A 19,308-nucleotide genomic window follows, 5' to 3' on the forward strand; every position below is an offset into this window, starting at 1 on the left:
TCTTAAAGACCAATAAAAAAAATACAAAAAATTTGCAAAAAATTAAAGACAGATAAGTGCAATCTGAAAAACCAACCAATGCAACCACCAATGCAAAAATTGATTCAGGAAGGATCATCAATGGATGCTAAAACCATTGGGTGCAAAATTGTGGGAGAACAAGATATTCACGTGATCTCAAATAATCATTTTACTTTATTAATTAATTACAAAGGGCAAACATGCCTTTACAATGGAGAAATCTAGCAGGCAAACTTCGCATCACTAATAATGTAACAACTGACATTATGTGCCTCCTGATGTGGCTCAATGGGAAGGATACAATATCACCTAGGTAATAGTCTTGCTAAAAATGTTTAACTGAATCTAATCATGAGGAAACAATCAGACAATCCAGGTTGCACATGACAAATGATGGCCCGGACTCTTCAAAGTATAAATGTTATAAAAGACACACACAAATAGGGGAACCTGTTCTAAATTGAAGAAAATGAAAAGGACATGACAATTAAATGTGACGTGTGAGCCTCAATTGAATCCTGGGTCAGGGAAAAAAGCTATAATGGACATTATTGGGACAATTTGGGAATTTGAATATGGACTAGATATTTAGATAATATGATTATATCAATGTTAAATTTCTTGGTGTGGTATTGTGGTTTTGTAAGAGAATGCCTTTTTTTTTTTTTGAGGAAGATTAGCCCTGAGCTAACTACTGCCATTTTTCCTCTTTTTTGCTGAGGAAGACTGGCCCTGAGCTAACATCCATGCCCATCTTCCTCTGCTTTACATGCAGGACGCCTACCACAGCAGGGCTTTTTGCCAAGTGGTGCCATGTCCGCACCTGGGATCCAAACTGGCGAACCCTGGGCTGCCGAGAAGCAGAACATGTGAACTTAACCACTGCACCACTGGGCCGGCCCTTTTTTTTTAAGATTTTATTTTAACTTTTTCTCCCCAAAGCCCTCCAGTACATAGTTGTGTATTCTTAGTTGTGGGTCCTTCCAGCTGTGGCACGTGGGATGCCGCCTCAGCATGGCTTGACGAGCAGTGCCATGTCCTTGCCCAGGATCTGAACTGGCAAAACCCTGGGCTGCCGAAGCAGAGCCCACGAACCCAACCACTCGGCCACAGGGCCAGCCTCCGAGAGTGTCTTATTTCTTAGGAGACAAATTTACGAGTAAAATGTCACGATCTCTGTAACTTACTTTCAAATGATTCAGTAAAATAAATACTAATAAATCAATGGATATATACATATGCAGAGAAAGCAAATGTGGCCAAATGATAACAATTAGTGAACCTATACCTAGATATAGGTATAGAATACCTAGATATGAAGGGTATCTAGGTGTTAATTATGCTATTCTTTCAACTTTTCTGAAGTCTTAAAACATTTCAAAATGTAAAAAACAAAACATAGATAACATCTTTGCTTTAGATATTTAGATTCAGCCCTACTCTAGACAAGAAATGGTCTTACAGACTCTGGGCTTCTCTGATTTATTTTAGGACTCCATTATAATGCTTCAGAAAATTCCCAAGTGCACATTAATGAACACCACGTAGGATGTCAAAGCATTTTTTTCAACAAGTAGAAGAAAAACAAGTGGCAACAATTCTAGATTGTAAAGGGAAACAAAACCCAAAGAAAAGTGGCTTGTCTCCATTTTTAGGGTGTAGGGCTTGGTGATGAAACTTCCTCTCTTTTACCATGAATCATTAGTCCTTCCCTTGTAAGAGCCACTCACTCATGCACCTGACATCCAGGGACCAGGCTTGGGTATGGGCTAAGCCTGGGTCCGTGGATCTAAAAGAGAAAAAACAAACCAGACCAAATGCGCTAAGGGAAATAACCTGGAGCTACACGTGAAGCCCAGTTCTTCAGGGGCTGGCCATATCTTGTGTGAGGCTAATCCTGCCATTTGAAGAGAAAGGCAGCAGGCTGCAGAATCTGGGCAAGTGGGAATGGGCAGGACTGCTCCTGAAGACAGCTTTTTATGACACCTAATTGTCTTCATTTGTAAGCAGAGGGTGACATAATAGTTTTAAAAAATTCTTAAAGCAAGTAATTTTAATTTGTCTTAATTTTAAAAATTAAAATTAATATATGCTTCATAGTATGTTTTAGAGCAGCAAACAGCATCTTAAAATTCAACAATAGTGTGGGACCCACCCAGTGGTGTAGTGGTTAAGTTCAGTGCACTCCACTTTGGCAGCCTGGGTTCCCGGGTTTGGATCCTGAGTGTGGACCTACACCACTCAACAGCCATGATGTGGTGGTGACCCATGTATAAAGTGGAGGACGACTGGCACAGATGTTAGCTCAGGGCTAATCTTCCTCAGCAAAAAATAATAAAATAATATAATAGAGTCACAATTCTGAGAAGGGTAAGTAAGAATCACTGGCATAAGAGTACCATAGTGAAATCATTTATTCATTCATTTATTCATTAAAAATACATTTATTATATTCTCTCTATTGAGTAGCGTGCACCATGCTTGGACACCGAGGGGAACAAACAAAAGAACAGTAAGTGTTGAACTGAAAGGAAAGACAGACATATCATGAAACAACTGGAGATCCTACACAGATGCTCTTGGATGTAGCACATGCCCAGGGCTGTTTACATGAGATGTGGATCACTGCCGCCCCAGCCAAGGACCACACCTGGGCTCTACTGACTCAAGGCTGACCCAGCTTTATGCACATTTTTCCTCTTTGGGAGGTGAGATGTGGGACTATGCTTAATCTGTTGCTCTGGTTTAAAAAGCTCCATTGCTTTCTTTTCTCAAGATTAAGCTGTGAGGACAGCCTCAAGACTCAAGGGACACGGGGTGATTGCGAGCCCTCCCGCAGAACCCTGGTGCTCAGGGGACTCCCTCTGATCAGACAACCCTGCACATCACCAATCGAGGTGAGCCGCCGTGAAAAAAGGGCCTATGTATTGTGTGAAACTCTGTATGCTGGGGAAGGTCACCATGTACGATGTCCCTGGGGTAGTGATGGTATTGAGGCTAGGCTGGGAAAAGAGCTGCAGTAGTTGCAAAAATATCCCCTTGACTTTGGTCCCTGGTGGTCTATATACATCCCTGCTTAGACCTACTTCCTTCCTTCTCACCTGCAGCAGCTGCTATTCCTCAGCCTTCCTGGGAGTTTGTGCTTCACCCTGCGACCTCCCACATTTGAACAGCGGTGGCCCTGACCTGTGGGCACGTATAGAACAAACGCGATGAGTTCTGTGTGACCCAGGTGGCCATTGGTGGGAGGTGAGGGGAGAGAGGATCTCTTTGTGAACCTAAAAGCGACATTTTAAAAGGTACTGAACCTGTGATCCTGGCTCACTTACCCTGTTCCTCTTATGAGAGAGGTTTTTACTTTTCTGTTTTCCTGCCTGGGTTGGGAAGATGGTTCTCAGAGAGCTCAGACCTTCTTTCCAACCTTGCACAAGCGGTGTAGACATGGAGAGATTCTTGCAGAATGTAAGTGACTGTGACAGTACAGGGGCAACACACAGAGAGGCACGTGTTCATTATGTATGGCTGGAGAAATTATCTGTCTCCAGGGGAACATGTTTCATTGTGCATTAGCTTCTAGCCACTTCCTTCCTCCCTATTCCTCTGCCCACTTTCTCTATCACTGTCCTTCTGAGTCTCCTTTCCCACTCCCTGTCCCCCACATTCAGTCCAGCTCTGCCCATCAACGTCTCCATCCATCTCTGCCACGTCCCCGTCTCCCTCTCCACTTGGCTCAGCCTCACTGTTGCTGTCCAGGAGTCGCTTTTCTGTTTCTGTCTCTCATTTGTCTCTCATTCTCTCCAGCTCACTTTCTCCCATTCCATCTGTGTTTCTCTCTGTAATACCAGCGTTTTAGGTCCCCTGCAGCTAGTGATAACCTTTTCTTGTTACATTAAAGTCCATAAGCTGCACTTGGTTTACTGATTGATTGGTTTTTATTTAAATTCTGCGGAGGAAAGAAAAGGGAATTTTTATAAAGTGAGAGAGCAGAGAGGAAACATGAAACCAAGCAAGGGGAGAACAGAAAGAAGAGGCAGCCTGAGAGGAAGGGGGGAGTAGAGGAGGCAGCAGCAGAGGGTGAACCCACGGGGTCTCATTTCCTTTCAGTTAAACTCGGTCGGCTATTCATGGCTGATGACAGCTAAATCTGGATGATAAAGGGTTAAGTACCAAGTTAGGCTTGGCACCTAACTCAGAGGCAGAAGCTTCAGGGAGAAATGAGTTAGGTTAAATAAACCCAAGAAGCTGACGTGGGTAGAATTTCTTCTGCCTGACCCACTAACAACTGCGAACGGGACATTTTAGAAATGGTTTTTATTGAAATGCTTCAGTGGGGCATAGCCCCTGGAGTTAAGAACTTGGCTCTGAGGCCAGGCCTGGGGAAGCCCTGCAGGGATGTGGACAGTTGGCTGACGAAGGCGGGAGGAGGGGCGGCCCGGGTCAGGCAGGAGGTGGCAGCAGCTGCTGATCAGGGCAGCTCTGATTGCTGTGCTAGCTCTCGCCCGCTATAATTAAAGCTTTCCCAATATGATTCTGGCTTCCTGAAGGGAAACTAGAATTTAAAAAACAAACAAAAAACAGAGATGCAGAGATGCTTTGTTGCAATATACGTATATTTTTAAACCATAAAGCACTTGATCATGTCTTGAGGTCACTGCTGCTGGTCAGTTTCAAAGCACCTAATCTTCTGCCATAGCCCCGGCAGGAAAGGCTCATCTAACAAAACACACAAAATAACAGAAAATGAAATACCAAACTGTACTCGCCAAATCAGATATGCCCATGGACCTCCTCCACTGAGCATCAGCCTCCTCACCTCTGACGAGGGAAATGCTCCCCGCCGCGTCTCCCTCACCTTTTTTTCCTACTCCCTTTCGTCCCACCTCTTGCTTCTCTGCCCTAACAGACCACATAGAATCCATGGGCCAGAATAAATCAGTTGTTTTATTTCCCCTCAAAGGATGTAACCTTCTACTCCCCAAATGGCTTTGACAGTTTCCTCATTTGCTAGCTGAGGAGGACATCAAGAGGCACTGACCTTCTGGTTTTGCCTAAAGAGGGAACACTCAGTAACTATTATCCCTCAGCCCCTGATTTGCTTTAACTGTGCCCTTCTCCCTCCTGACCACATCCTCGCCTACCTTTTCACCTTCCCTCGTGAACGTACCACTTACGCTCCTCCCCACAGCGCCCCTTGCCTGCTGTGGAGTCATTATAAGGCACATCTACCTTCAACCCCACAGCAGTCCCTGCCAGCAAGGGAAGGCACAGGGCCTCTAGGAGTGTTTGCTCCCTATTTAATCAGATTAATCCCATCAGCTACCCCGAGGAGTCAGATTTTGCTGTTACTGAGCTATCTGTGGAAGGAGGAGAAATTGTCAGACATCACTTAAAGAGCCCTGTCCCTTGGACGACTGGGAACTGCTGAGAGAAATTAATCTTCCAGCTATTTAAGGCAATTTCTTTTCCATCATCCTTTGTCAAGAGGACTGCACTGGGAAATGAATCTGATGGGAGTCCCTGAACTGGTACACTCCACTCAACAGCATCTCTCCAGTGCTATGCAGCATCCATCATCCCCACACGAGCGGAGACACACCACCACTGCAAAGCCAGCTCCGAGCAGTCCCAGCAGCAAGAAGCCACGTCTGCGCAGGGTGGGCATCACTGGGCTGGACACCTGCGGTGTCACTCTGCCTCTGCTCTACTTTCTTTCCAGAAAACTTATCATAAGTTGATCTCTTCCAGGAAGTGAGTCTTTTATCCATGACCCAGGAAGGCAGACAAACAGGAATATGCCTGAACACGGGACTGTAGGTTATTCATTTTCTTGCCTGAATGTAAGTACTCAGCCTGTGCAGAATAGGTGTTTACATTGAACAGCCAGACACTGCCAAAGCTAGGCGTGAGTCAGAAACAGGGCAAGGGTAGCATTGCTTCAAGGCCATCTCTTCTTTCCAGGCTGAATTTTCTCCCATGGGCTAAGAGCCCAGGGAGTCTTATGCTCTCTGGGGTCACGTAAAAGAATTCCCATCTTCCACTCTCTCTCCACCCTCAAGGTTATTTCCCAGGGCAGTTATTTTCAAATTGTGTTCCTTGGGATTCCAAGAAGTACCAGGGCGCCAGGGTCGGGGGGATGGGGGGGGGGGGGGGCGTTGTGCCGTGGGAAGTGGCCGGATGAGGAAGCTCAGTGGTTGAGGTTCTGGACTCCTCAACTCTGCTTTGACCTGATTTGATTTCTTTCAGGGGTTGGGATTGCTCCTAAGAGTTCATTTCTTTTTAAAAGTTCTAATTTTTCAAAAGATCTGCAAACCAGTGTCCTAAGCGAGAGGAAGATGACTGTACCTGTGCCTCTCATACAGCTGACCATTTGCTGATGGCTTCACAGAAGGCAGAAGTGACATGGTGCCTGCTAGCTTCGACTGTACAGTAGGTCCAGGCCTACGCGAGCAGCTCCCCGACTCCAGGGGCTCCGGAGGCACTTTTCAGCAAAATGAATCTCCTTAGGCACGAGAGTCATTTGTTTTCCAAACTCCTTTCTCCAATCTCACTAATTCCCAATTTCCCTGCATTTGACAAATGCAATTAACAAGCCTCAATCAGTTCGTGGCCGACAGCCCTCATCAATCAATAGGGTGACTGAATGAGGCTGAGGGGGAAGGGAAGGGGCAAGAAGGGAAGGTAGCCGCAGATGGGGGGGGAGGCCTTACTCCCTCTATTTCTATGAACGCCTCTCCGAACCCCTCAGTCTCAAAGCATGACACTGAGTTGTCACCCTCGCCAACCACACCAACCGCCGCTCTCTTCCTTCTTGCTCACTAAATACAAAGCGGTCTTGTTTATGCCCTCCTCTCCCAGTTTTTTAAAGGTTTCTCCCATCAACCTCTTTCCCCTATTTCTATGTCTTCTCTTTAACAGAAGGCCTTGCCATCTGTTGTCACCATAGCTTGGGAACCCCCTCAGTGCTGAGTGTGATAAATCAGCCATCTCTCTGCTCTCGGCTGGGCCTCTTTCCCACCCACACGTTCCAGTGACAATTTTGTCTGCTTCCTGCCCAGGAGGCTACAAGCCCACCATCATCCCCCCTCTCCCCCACATATACTGGAGGGCGAAAAGGACAAGAAGAACCAAGCTTGTGGTCACTACTGCTTTCATACTCACCTCTTCGTCCTCTCTCTTCCCAGGGTCCAAGCCTTCCCTTCCCAATTAGTTTAACATTCAAGATTCAGCTAACATTCAAGATTCAGGATTGACCCTCCTCACTTTTCTGCTCTGTGAGTAGCATCCGCCTCCCCTCCTCCACCACAGGGTGAGAGCTTTTTCCTCTGCAGCTCAGCCTGGTACAGCCCTATGCATCTTTCCACCTCATCAACTTTTCATCTCTGTGCAAACGAAATCGGGAATTCTCTCTCTCCTCCCTGCCTCCCTCTCCTTCTCCTTTGTTATTAGCTTCATGAGTGGGGACGTTAATGTATTCACTAGACAATGTCTTTACACCACTGTTTCCTGTAATTACAGTCACTTCCCTCCCACTGTCCTGGCTTATTTGACTGTAAAGTGCTTGGAGGAGGGACAGTGTGGACAAAAGACACAACACAGGCTGAGGTCAAGTAGTGTAATGTTACCATCCAAGAAAGTAAAAGAAATGATCACCTCCGCAGCAGCTCGTTAACAACCGGGAACACGTAGAGGTCAACACACCAGAGCTTAACAAAATTATCAATACCATCAGGGACCCCTCCACTATAAGATGGGGTGCTGTACCCAGATTACCAACGACAGTCACCCCCCCAAGAAATGCAAAACAGCCACATCCACCCTCCTTCAGGGGGTGGATCCACTATACTTGTCATGTAGATCAGCCACGTTGTCACTGGAGACTCGGATCCAGCCATCCTCCCTGACGTGGTAGAGGTTGACGGCACCTCCCGAGTAGGCATCTCTGTAGGTGGCTTGGTAGATGGCTCGACGGGCCAGATCATAGGCCTGTTCCACCTCCAGATCATAGGAGTAGCCCCGATCCATGACCCCATAAGCATACACAGAGCCAGAACCTACAGAGAAGGTGGCCCCTGAGATCCGGTTTCCTTCACTGTCCACGTAGTAGAGGCCTAGAAAGAGGGATGAGGTCAGCAGGGGAAAAACGCCCACCCCTTTGACACCTAATTCATTCTCCCAGGCAATAGTTCTCTATCCCTCTGGAAACCCAGGGGAGGCCAACAGAAATAGGAGAAAATAGGACTTTTATAAAACTGCTTAAAAAAAGAAATAAAAGCTGAAGGAATCAAATTAAATATTAAGACTCCAGGATTCTACATCATCCCACCTCATCTCAACTCACGTTATAGTAACCACCTTGCCTGTCCTCTCTGCACAACCAAAAAGCAAGTGTAATTCAAACGACTTAGGTTTCAAGCACAGAACTTCAGGCACTGTGGGAGATTACGTTTAAAACAATCCTAGCCCTCAGAGTCGAGGTTATCAGGGGCACAAGACACACATCACACAGCAGGAGAATAAAGCCTGGAGTTCCAAGTCACATTGTAAGGACCTGCACTGTCCAACGTGGTAGCCACTAGCCACACGTCGACTACTGAGCATTTGAAATGAAGCTAGTATCACATGCTGAAATGATAACATTTTGGCTCTATTGGATTAAATAAAATAGACTATTAAAATTAATTTTCTTTCTTTCTTTTTGCTGAGGAAGATTAGCCCTGAGCTAACATCTGTGCCAATCTTCCACTACTTTATGTGTGGGTCACCACTGCAGCATGGCTGACAAGTGGTGTAGGTCCATGTCCAGGATCTGAACCCACAAACCCGGGCCACCGAAGCAGAGTGTGCTGAACTTAACCACTATGCCACAGGGCTGGCCCCGAAAATTAATTTCTTTTTTATCTTTAATTTTTTACATGTGGCTACTATAAAATTTAAAATGACACGTATAGCTCACAGTGCTGGCACGGACCAGGGGTTGGCCAGGCCACCTGCCTATTTTTATAAATAAAGTTTTATTGGAAGACAGTCACACCCATTTGTGCATACATTGTCTATGACTACTTTTGTGCTAAAACCACAGAGTTAAGTAGTTGAGACAAGGACCATTTGGCCTGCAGGCCTAAAATATTTACTATTTGTCCCTTTATGAAAAAGTTAGCCAACTTCTAGGATAGATGAAAATTTAGAGAAAGATTTTAGTAAAAATGTTATCAATTTCAACTATCTGTTGGACCTCTCCAACTGGATGCCTCTGTCACCAAGTTTAGATTCAAACTTTCTGTCCTCAAATACTTTCAGTGGTTCTCTGTTACCTACCAAACTCATCTCTCTTGTGCCCCACCAACCCACACTTCCTCCTGTAGTTTCAAATTCTGCCAGTGGCATCACTAACCTTTTTCCTGTTTCAGTGGTTCTCAACTCTCACTATGCATCAGACTCATCTAAGGAAGCTTTTAAAAAAGAGGCCTAGCAGGGCTGGCCCCGTGGCCGAGTGGTTAAGTTCGCGCGCTCCACTGCAGGCGGCCCAGTGTTTCGTTGGTTCGAATCCTGGGTGTGGACATGGCACTGCTCATTAAACCACGCTGAGGCAGTGTCCCACATGCCACAACCAGAAGGACCCACAATGAAGAATATACAACTATGTACTGAGGGGCTTTGGGGAGAAAAAGGAAAAAAATAAAATCTTAAGGAAAAAAAAAAAAAAAAAAGATGCCTAGGACTTACCCCAGGTTTTTTATTTTTCCAATTAGTCTGGGGTGGGGGACAAGCATGGAGCTTGTTCTTTAAGTTCTTTGGGTGATTATAATGCAGCCCAGGTTGAGAACCACTGCCCTTACCAGTTTTCAGGTTCAGAGGTTCCTAATGTCCACCCCAGTCTAGCCCCTACTCAGTCCCACTGCCACCACCTTGCCTTGCAGGCTCGTCATCTGGTTCCAGTTTACTCTTCTGGGTTTATGGCTCACTACTGTCCTTCACACACATTTAGTTCCAATTAAACTGGACTTCCAGTTACTCCCCCAAAATCCCATGCTTCTTTCCTCCCTTCCTTTGTCCATTATGTTTCCTTTCTCTCATTTTCACATCCGGGACAACTGCCCCCTTTCCATGAAGTCTTCCCTGGTTCCTTCCCTCAGAAGTAATCCTCTCCTCCTCAAAACTCCTTCAGCATTTTATTGGTTCTTTTAAAAATGGTATTCATCTCATTCAGTCTTGTCTTAAGTGATCTGTGATCCTTTTTCAGTCTGCTTCTTGAGGCAAGGAGCTGACTCATCCTGAATTGGATGGGTTGTCAGGAAGTGTTCTTGACATGGTACCATTCAGGTTATGCTCAGCTTCCTGGGTTGTCCTTGCCAGCCAGTTTCTGTACTGTCTTACACTGTTTCCACCACCTGGAACAAACCCAGGAGCTCAGGGTTCAAAGCAACATTTCCACAATGCTTCCCTAGACCACACAAGATGTATGGAACTATTCTTCCACGCCTTTCAAAGAGAAAAGTATCTCAATTTCCAAAGTAACTAACTGTGCTCTTCCTTCACATCCACTTTTTAATCTCTCCTCATTCATCCTCCATTGAGTAGTGAACTGATACTCTCCAAAGCAAGTGAAAAAGTTGTGGGTATCCTACAGTTGTTCAACAGAGGAAAACTAGGCATTTAGTAAGCAGGTAAATGAATGAAGCAAAACAATAGGAGCAAAGAAGAACTGTGTTCAAGCATCCAGGGGAAACTTACACAGAAAGTGACTAGCTGTATTCTGGTTTAACTAAAGGGACATTCAAAACTGGCTGAAGAGGAACTGACATCAGATACAAGATTGAACCTCTGGCAAGGTTTTTACAAACTGGAAAGGAAAACAGGCTAAGGAATTTCTTTTGAGAGAGATGATGGAACATGACCTAGGGTGATTATATCAAGCAAGGAAAGGAGATGAGCCCAAAAGTCTCCTCCGAGGCCAAAGACTCCCTAAAGGAAAAAACAGAAAAGAAATGACTAACGTTTTTTTAAAAATTTAATTAAATTTTTTTGAGGAAGATTAGCCCTGAACTGACATCTGCTGCCAATCCTCATCTTTTTGCTGAGGAAGAGTGGCCCTGAGCTAACATCTGTGCCCATCTTCCTGTGTTTTATATGTGGGACCCTGCCACAGCATGGCTTGATGAGCAGTGAGTAGGTCCATGCCGGGGATCCGAACCAGCAAACCCCAGGGAGCCAAAGTGGAGCACATGAACTTAACCACTGCACCACAGGGCCAGCCCCATGACTAACTTTTGAGAATTCTGCTGTCTAATACAGTAGCAACTAACCCCGTGTGGCTACTCAGCACTTGAAATGGGGGTAGTGCTGCATGCCAAAATGATAATATTTTAGGTATTTTGGATTAAATGAATTGTGAAAATTAATTTCACCTGTTCCTTTTTACTTTTTTAATATATCCAGTAGAAAAATTTAACTTATACATGTGGCTCACACTATATTTCTCTTTTTTTTTAAAGATTTTATTTTTTCCTTTTTCTTCCCAAAGCCCCTCAGTACATAGTTGTATATTCTTCATTGTGGGTCCTTTTAGTTGTGGCATGTGGGACGCTGCCTCAGCGTGGTTTGATGAGCAGTGCCATGTCCTCGCCCAGGATTCGAACCAACGAAACACTGGGCCGCCTGCAGTGGAGCGCGCGAACCTAACCACTCGGCCACGGGGCCAGCCCCTCACACTATATTTCTATTAGATAGCAGTGACTAGAGTTTTTATGTCTATTATCCAACTAATTTCTCAAATTCAACTCTCTGTAGGTCCTTTCATTTTACAGGATAGTAGAAGGAAAAATGTGTGCCAGACACTGTATGCTTTACATGTATTATCTCACTTAACCAATGTAATGGATGATGAAACAGAGGCTGAGAAAAGAAGCAGCCTGCCTAAGGTCCCACAGGGAGTCATGACACAGCAGGGCTAACTCCAAGGCCTTTTCCTACCCAACATCACCTTCCTCGAACAAAGAGAAAGAAGGTCCTAATCAACACATCCTCAGCACTGACACAAAACCCTTCATTCATCTGCTCGTCCAAGCCCCCACTGGCTGTAGTGTCAGCCCAAGCATCACGTGGCTGCAGCTAAACTCACCAGGGCCTCTCTTATCCCAGCCGCAGATCATGGTGCCCATGGACAGCCCCATGCCTTTATACTGATACACCATGTTAGCAAGCAGCTTGGAGGCAGCTGCTACCGAAATGCGTTCCTTGTTCCGAAGCTCATAGATTCGACATTGCCGAGCCAGTAGCCGCTCCCAGAAGCTGCAGTCGGCTGCGCCTCCAGCCATGGTGCCCAGCAGGTAGGGGTTGATCTCTATCACCTTCTTTACTGTCTGGGAGGCAATGTAGGCGCCCGCTGTGGCCCGGGAGTCCGCTGCAACAATGACTCCATGTTGAAACTGTCAAGATCAGAGGAAAACACAAGGCAGGCCACATCAGACCACAAAAACATCTCCCTGACATTTCTCTTTGCGTGAATGCAAACCCAGAACATCTCCTCCTCTGTCGTTTTATACTCCACAATACACTTTCCCACAGACTAATGTCACTTGAGCTTCACCTCAATCCTTGGACATGGATATAACCAGTATTACCTTCATTTTATAGACGAGGAAACAGGTTCAATGAGATGGAATGACTTGCCCAAGATCGCAGAGCACGTTCTTGCAAAGCTGGGTCAGCAATCCCAATTGTCTGGCTCCTACTACAGTGCTCCCTCGCACCAATCTTCCCCCACATGCCATAGCGTTTCGCTTACCCTCGCCTAACGGGGCCACCTAGTTTCCAAAACCTTCGGTGTACGGTTACAACAGCCTTCCCTCTACCAATGTTCATTGCTGCTGGGCCTCCCCTTCCCTGGACACGAGCAACCTGGGGTCGCCTAGAGATCAACCCAAGCAGCCTCGGGGTCCTTCTCCCACTTACCCCCAGCCCCACCGCCCCTCTCGAGAACCGAGGCCTCCCGGCGCAATGAGACAGCGAAACCGCCGGGGTGGAGACAAGAAGCCCCAGCCTCCGCCTGGGCTTCGCGGCCGCGGCCGCCACTCCGGCTGGGACACCGGGAAGGGCGCGGACTCGCGGGACTCAGCCCGGCGCGGCGGCGGGGTCCGCACCTTGAAGGCCAGGGTGGTGGTTCCATGAAGCATTTCGATTCTCGGCTCCTCTGGGACACCCCAGCTGGGCGCGGCCAGGGTCAGCCCATCACTGGGACTCCCTGGACCCAGGTCCAGCAGATCCGCACGACCCCCGAGTCCGAAAAACCCGCGCCGGTTCACCGGTAGCTGCCTCTCTAACACACTGGCCAGCGCCATGTCTAGTAAGGGCAGAAGGGACTCCAGGGGATACCGGCCCGCAAAGAGCGGCCGGGCAACGCCTTGCCGTCGCAGCTTCACGTCCTATCAAATCTACCCCAGCCGGGAGCCATTTTAACTGCTGGCAACCACGCCTCCAAAAACAAGAGCCAGACGCAAGGAACCTTTATCACCGAGAGGGAGGAAAATGAATGACTTCACTACCCTTAAATTCTAAAGGCGTGTGGCTGCCATCTTGACTCTGGTCATGAGAGCAGTAATGGATTAGATTCACCTCAAATTCATAGGAAGGGATCGGAAACGTCCATGTCGAGCGCGGGAAGTGGGGCCGGCCATCTTTGGGAAGGGCGTGACTGGTTGAAAATCAGTCTGAACCCTTAGCGTATGTCGTCCCCGCCCAGCCCGGCGTCCCAGCAACGCTTTACACCTCTACGGCTTCTGCGCCCTATTAACGCGACTGGAGTTGCCATTTTGTTTAAGGGCACCCTCTAATACTGGGTAAAATTATGATCTCCTCTGAGGCCGTTTTCCTCTGAAGTTAGTTGAACCACCGTAGTTTGCGGTAAAAAGCGCAACAACTATAAAAATGCTATACTTCTTGTCTGATAGCATTAATCGCCACAGTGCCCACGTTCTCTAACAGTAACCAACTTGGATGATTCAATATTCTCTTTACTCCCACCCTCTGCTGGAAGATCTTGTAAGTAATGAATTGCTCAAAAGGCAGGTAGAAGAATAAAGAAGGAAAAGCAAAGGGCCCAGTTAATCCACAAACCAGATTCTCAATTCAGCTCCTGCATAACTGAGTCCATAGTCCTTTACCACCTCAGAGCCTAGAGGACAGTGGAGACTCCATAAAAATGTACCAAGCGGTTCTCCAAACTTAAGCTTGCTAAGACAAGCTCTTTAGTCGGGAATGTGCTATATTTCATTGCCTCTCTCCCTCTCCACCCACCTTCATTTTTCAACTCTTTTGGGAACCATAACAAGCAAGGAAGTGGGCAAATGTATGAAATGTTGCCTCCTGCTTTAAGGCTCTATGAAGTCAGTGTCTGGCCTTCCTTGGTGGATTTCAGTGGCAACATCCATCAATATCTAAATTTCTCTTTCCTCTGATGCCCAACTCAGCCCCTCCTTTTCCCCAGCGTGTTGTATTTTTAATGCTGAAATTTGGCAACCCTTTCCAAGCCCAACCATCAGAATGGAATGAAGCAGAAGATCTTTATCTGTGTCTCACACTTAGCTGGAGTGGAAAATGCAGAGTACCTCTGTTTATTGAGCAGGTATTATTTTGCAGTCGCCCCTGCAATGCAACTTGTCCTCCTTCTGCCTTCTGTCAGGGGTTCTGTCACTCTGCCACTGATAGCATTTGTACCTCTCTTAAGGCACTTTCACATTTTACCTGATTTTAAGTGTATGTTTATTTCCTACTGGATTGTACGCTTTTAAAGATAGGTATATCTCTACTATTCATCTCTGTGCCCACTGTGTGCTTAATATATGTTTGCCAAATGAGTACGTGAAAGAATGACAGCAGTGTTCTTCCAGTCACAGAGGCTTGAAGCCCTGACTCACCTTTAACAACTCCCCTTCCTTTCTTCCACATCCAGTAAGTTGCCAGGTCCTGTTGATTCTTCCTCTGCAATGCTTCTCACCTTCTTTTTCATTGTAACTGATACAACCTTTGGCTTCTTATCTCCTCACTCTTGAAATCTTCTCCTTATTTTCCGGGCCCAAACTATACTCTCTAATTCATTCTGCATACCACCAGCTTGATTTTCCTAAAACACCAGCTTGATCTTATCACTCGCCTGCTCAAAAATGTTCTGTAAAGTTCGGCTCTTCAGCATGGCATTCAAGGCATTCCATAATCTGTTCCCGATTTACCTTACGTTAGTTCTCTGGTCCGAGGTCCCTACACATGGAGACCTCAAAAAGGAGAGGTACAAATGATAAGTGCTGCTCTTGGTGGGAATGTAAATTGGTGCAGCCACTAAAACAGTATGGAGATTAGTCAAAAAATTAAAGCTAGAACTATGCTGTGATCTAGCAATCCCACATCTGAGTATTTATCACAAGGAAATGAAATCACTATCTTGTAGAGATATCTGCACTCCAATGTTCATTGTGGCATTATTCACAATCGCCAAGACATGGAAACAACCTGTGTCCATTGACGGATGAATGAATAAAGAAAATGTTACCTATATGGTGGAATATTAATCAGCCACTAAAAAGAAGCAAATCCTGCCATTTGCAACAACATGGATGAAACTTGAGGGCATTATGCTAAGTGAAATAAGTCAGACAGAGAAAGACAAATACTGTATGATCTTAATTTTATGTGGAATCTAATAAAGCCAAACTCTTAGAAACAGAAAGTAGATTGGTGGTAGCCAGGGGCTAGAGGGTAGGGTAAACTTGGTCAAAGGGTGTAAACTTCTGGTTATAAGAGGAATAAGTTCTGGGAATCTAGTGTACTGCAAGGTGATTATAGCTGATGATACTGTATTGTATACTTGAAAGGCGAAGAGAGTAGATTTTATTTTTTATTTTATTATTTATATATTTATTTATTTGTAAGGAAGATTGGCCCTGAGCTAACATCTGTTGCCAATCTTCCTCTTTTTGCTTGAGGAAGGTTATCACTGAACAACATCTGTGCCAATCTTCCTCTATTTTCTGTGTGGGACACTGCCGCAGCATGGCTTGATGTGTGGTGTGTAAGTCTGTGCTCAGGATTTGGGCTCACAAACCCCAGGGGTTTGGCATGCACGAACTTAACCACTACACCACTGGGCCAGCCCCTTGAAAGGTGAAGAGAGTAGATTTTAAATGTTCTCATCGTAACAACAACAACAAAAATGGTAATTATGTGAATTAAAGAACGTGTTAACTAACCTTATTGTGGTAAACATTTTCCAATATATATATGTATCGAATCATCATGTCTACACCTGAAACTTATACAGTGTTGTATGTCAATTATATCTCAGTAAAGTTGGGGTGGGTGGGTAGGAACAAATGCTGTAGTTCAGAGGTGGGAGAGGAGGTCAGTATAGATTGGGGTGAGGTTGGGGGGTCCAGGAATGCTTTGCCAAGGAGGTCTGGATTCATTGCCCTAAGTAGCACTTGGGTCTTATTGGTCCTCAAACCCACAGCCTCTCCTCTCTCTGCCCATTCCTGGAAAGGATTTTCAGAATAGCTGGTACTCAAGCCAGACTTTGAAGGATATGCATTAGGAATAGAGTAAAAAGACGTTGTAGTGGATGAATTAGGATTGGGTCCTAATGGGCCTTAAATGCCAGCGTGGGGTGGAGAAGGTGGTTTGGATTTGATCTTGAAGCTCTTCAAGGTTTCTTAGCCGAGGAGACACAGAATTTGAGTGATACCTTGGGGAAAACATGTCAGTGTGGAGGATAAGCTTAGAGGGGAGACCAGAGGGTGGCCAGTCAGGAGGCCATTTGACTGTCCAGATCTGGCTGGATAATGGCCTGACCTGGGGACATGGCAATCCATCCATGGAAAAAGTGTCTAAGACTTAGCCTTTAGAACAAGGAGACATTCTTATCTCTTCAGTAAGATCCCCATGTGGTCCTACTCAAAGGAAGGGAGGACTGGTTGGACTTTAGCATGACCTCCTGCTTTCTCCAGTCTCCCCATGACAGGTTTATACTTGTCCTTAGACTGAGAGTCCAGGAAACTGATGCCACAGCCCCACCATTGTGATGTCTGGAGGGTGCAGCCTCTTTCCTTTGTGTGTGGGTCTGTTTCTTTGAATAAACCTGTTCCCACAACACCCCTTTGAGCTGCAATGGTAAGTAAAATATACTCCATATGTGCTGGAAGTAGTTGCAGCTTGTCACTCTGCCCCAATCTACCATCTTTCTGAAGGGCCAGCTGTCAGGGTCCAGCAACCTTACTCCTCGACCACCCCTGGTTGGTCTGAGACCTAGACTCAGCATTATGGGGTCAAGGTCACTTGTTTCTCCTGCCTTAGAATTACAAACCAGTCTCTTTCCATTGTGCAGGGAAAACAAGAGGAGCCCGCTGTACTCCTTCCACGTGCTGCTCCTTTCCTTTGCAGTTAACCCAGCCCCCAGCCACTCCAGGTGCTTGGGGGATGACAGACAGGAGACTCCTTGGGTGACGCTCAGATATGTCATGGGCAGCGTCTTCCCAGCACTGGAGACTCTGCTGGCCTCATCCTGTCTCCCCTCAGCAGTCCTCTGGGGAGGAGGGGGCTTCCCCCTCAGCTTGTTCCAAAGCCTGATTTGGAGTTAGGGAGGAGTGAAGCCACAGATCATATGCCTTCCTCACTGGTTCTGGCTGTAGCCCAGCATCTCCTTAGCGTCCCTCTTTCCTCAGCTGACCCCAGCCCACAAATCCCTGCCTTGCTCCTTCCAGCCTTCACTCGACTCCTGGGATGGCTCTGCAGGATGTATGCAAGTGGCAGGCCCCGGACACCCAGGGATTGTCACCTCACCTGCCTCAGGCTGGTGGCTGGGCTGTGCCCCGGGGCTGTGACCCTCAAACCTTCTTGCAGATCCACGGCCCCAGGCTGGCCCACGGCACCACCACCCTGGCCTTCCGCTTCCGTCACGGAGTCATTGCTGCAGCTGACACGCGTTCCTCCTGTGGCAACTATGTGGCCTGTCCAGCCTCACGCAAGGTCATCCCTGTGCACCAGCACCTCCTGGGCACCACCTCTGGCACCTCCGCCGACTGTGCCACATGGTACCGGGTGCTACAGCGGGAGCTGCGGCTGCGGGCACTGAGGGAGGGGCAGCTGCCCAGTGTGGCCAGTGCCGCCAAACTCTTGTCAGCCATGATGTCCCACTACCGGGGGCTGGATCTGTGTGTGGCCACTGCCCTGTGTGGCTGGGACCGCTCTGGCCCGGCCCTCTTCTATGTCTACAGCGATGGCACCCGCCTGCAGGGGGACATCTTCTCGGTGGGCTCTGGATCTCCCTATGCCTATGGCGTGCTGGACCGCGGCTACCGCTACGACATGACCACCCAGGAAGCCTACGCCCTGGCTCGCTGCGCCGTGGCCCATGCCACCCACCGTGATGCTTACTCTGGGGGTTCTGTAGACCTTTTTCACGTGCGAGAGAGTGGATGGGAGTATGTGTCGCGCAATGATGCCTGGGTGCTCTACTCTGAGCTGCAGAAACTCCCAGAGCCAGAGAAGGAAGAGGAGGAGGAGGCCAGCGAGGCCCATCCGGAGCCTGCCACCCCTACAGAGCTGGCAAAGGTGGAGAACTCTCCGCGGGGGCTGGAACCCGGAGACTCCAGGATGCCCGCAGAGACTGAGACGCTGTGATAAGTGACAGGACTTGGGGGGCTAGCCCAGGGAGTGGGTGAGAGGATGGGGCGGCAGGGGGAGCAGCTTCACAGCTTCTAGCTCCAGCCCTCATGGGTTGCCAGCTTCATTTGTTCCAAGTCTCCATCCCTTTCTGCCTCCCAGAGCTACTGATTGTTCTGTCCAACACGTTCCTAGTGATGCCCAGTAGATTGGTCCCGCCCCTTCTCGGCCAAGTCCTTCTTTCAGCAAGTACTTACTGCATGCCTGCTGCACACCAGACCCACTGTGCTGGGTGCTAGACCCTTTTCTTTCCATCCTCTTTGCTATTTTCCATCCCATCCCTGGTCTCTCTTCTTCCTCCTGTTTCCATCCTCATCTCAGCTTCAGGGTCTCTGTCCCTTTCTCACCTTGGTGCGTTGGGGTGGCTGGGAGAGGAATGAGGTGGGGAGAGTGGCTCGGGGCGGGGCCAGGCTGGGAGGGGCAGGGGGCAGTGCGGTGTGGACACCGTGGGTGGTGAGGGACTCTCCTCCTCTGCCCCCCCCCCCCACTTGCTTGACTCTAATGACTGTAATGATCGTGCCTTTACTGAAGGCAGATCTCATGATAACTCTTTGAAGTAAAAATTATCCTCACTTTACAGAA

At 47.4% G+C, this 19,308-nt stretch overlaps 2 protein-coding genes across 2 annotated transcripts; one reads left to right on the forward strand and one right to left on the reverse strand.

Annotated features, from left to right (window-relative positions):
* Nucleotides 1–7,619: 7,619 nt before the first annotated feature.
* On the reverse strand, nt 7,620–13,358 carry PSMB5 (proteasome 20S subunit beta 5). The gene is made up of 3 exons (XM_001494488.7): nt 13,161–13,358; nt 12,140–12,446; nt 7,620–8,129 (listed from the first exon to the last, which is right to left on the reverse strand). Exons 1-3 carry the CDS (start codon nt 13,356–13,358, stop codon nt 7,843–7,845), a joined length of 792 nt encoding a protein of 263 aa, XP_001494538.3. The 3' UTR covers nt 7,620–7,842.
* On the forward strand, nt 12,995–19,308 carry PSMB11 (proteasome subunit beta 11). The gene is made up of 2 exons (XM_001918322.4): nt 12,995–14,058; nt 17,905–19,308. The coding sequence occupies exons 1-2, from the start codon at nt 14,014–14,016 to the stop codon at nt 18,682–18,684; spliced, it is 825 nt and encodes a 274-aa protein (XP_001918357.3). The 5' UTR covers nt 12,995–14,013; the 3' UTR covers nt 18,685–19,308.

This window comes from Equus caballus, chromosome 1, assembly GCF_041296265.1.
Source record: "Equus caballus isolate H_3958 breed thoroughbred chromosome 1, TB-T2T, whole genome shotgun sequence".
NCBI lineage: Eukaryota > Metazoa > Chordata > Mammalia > Perissodactyla > Equidae > Equus > Equus caballus.

Excerpts from the sequence above, each read along its gene's own strand:
- PSMB5 (XM_001494488.7), bottom strand. The coding sequence starts at position 13,358 with ATGGCGCTGGCCAGTGTGTTAGAGAGGCAGCTACCGGTGAACCGGCGC. Across the intron at positions 12,447-13,160 it reads CCACCACCCTGGCCTTCAAG|TTTCAACATGGAGTCATTGT; the intron begins GTGCGGACCCCG and ends TGATCTTGACAG. Across the intron at positions 8,130-12,139 it reads CTGGGATAAGAGAGGCCCTG|GCCTCTACTACGTGGACAGT; the intron begins GTGAGTTTAGCT and ends CCCTCTTTCTAG.
- PSMB11 (XM_001918322.4), top strand. The coding sequence starts at position 14,014 with ATGATTCAATATTCTCTTTACTCCCACCCTCTGCTGGAAGATCTT. Across the intron at positions 14,059-17,904 it reads ACCCTCTGCTGGAAGATCTT|ATCCACGGCCCCAGGCTGGC; the intron begins GTAAGTAATGAA and ends ACCTTCTTGCAG.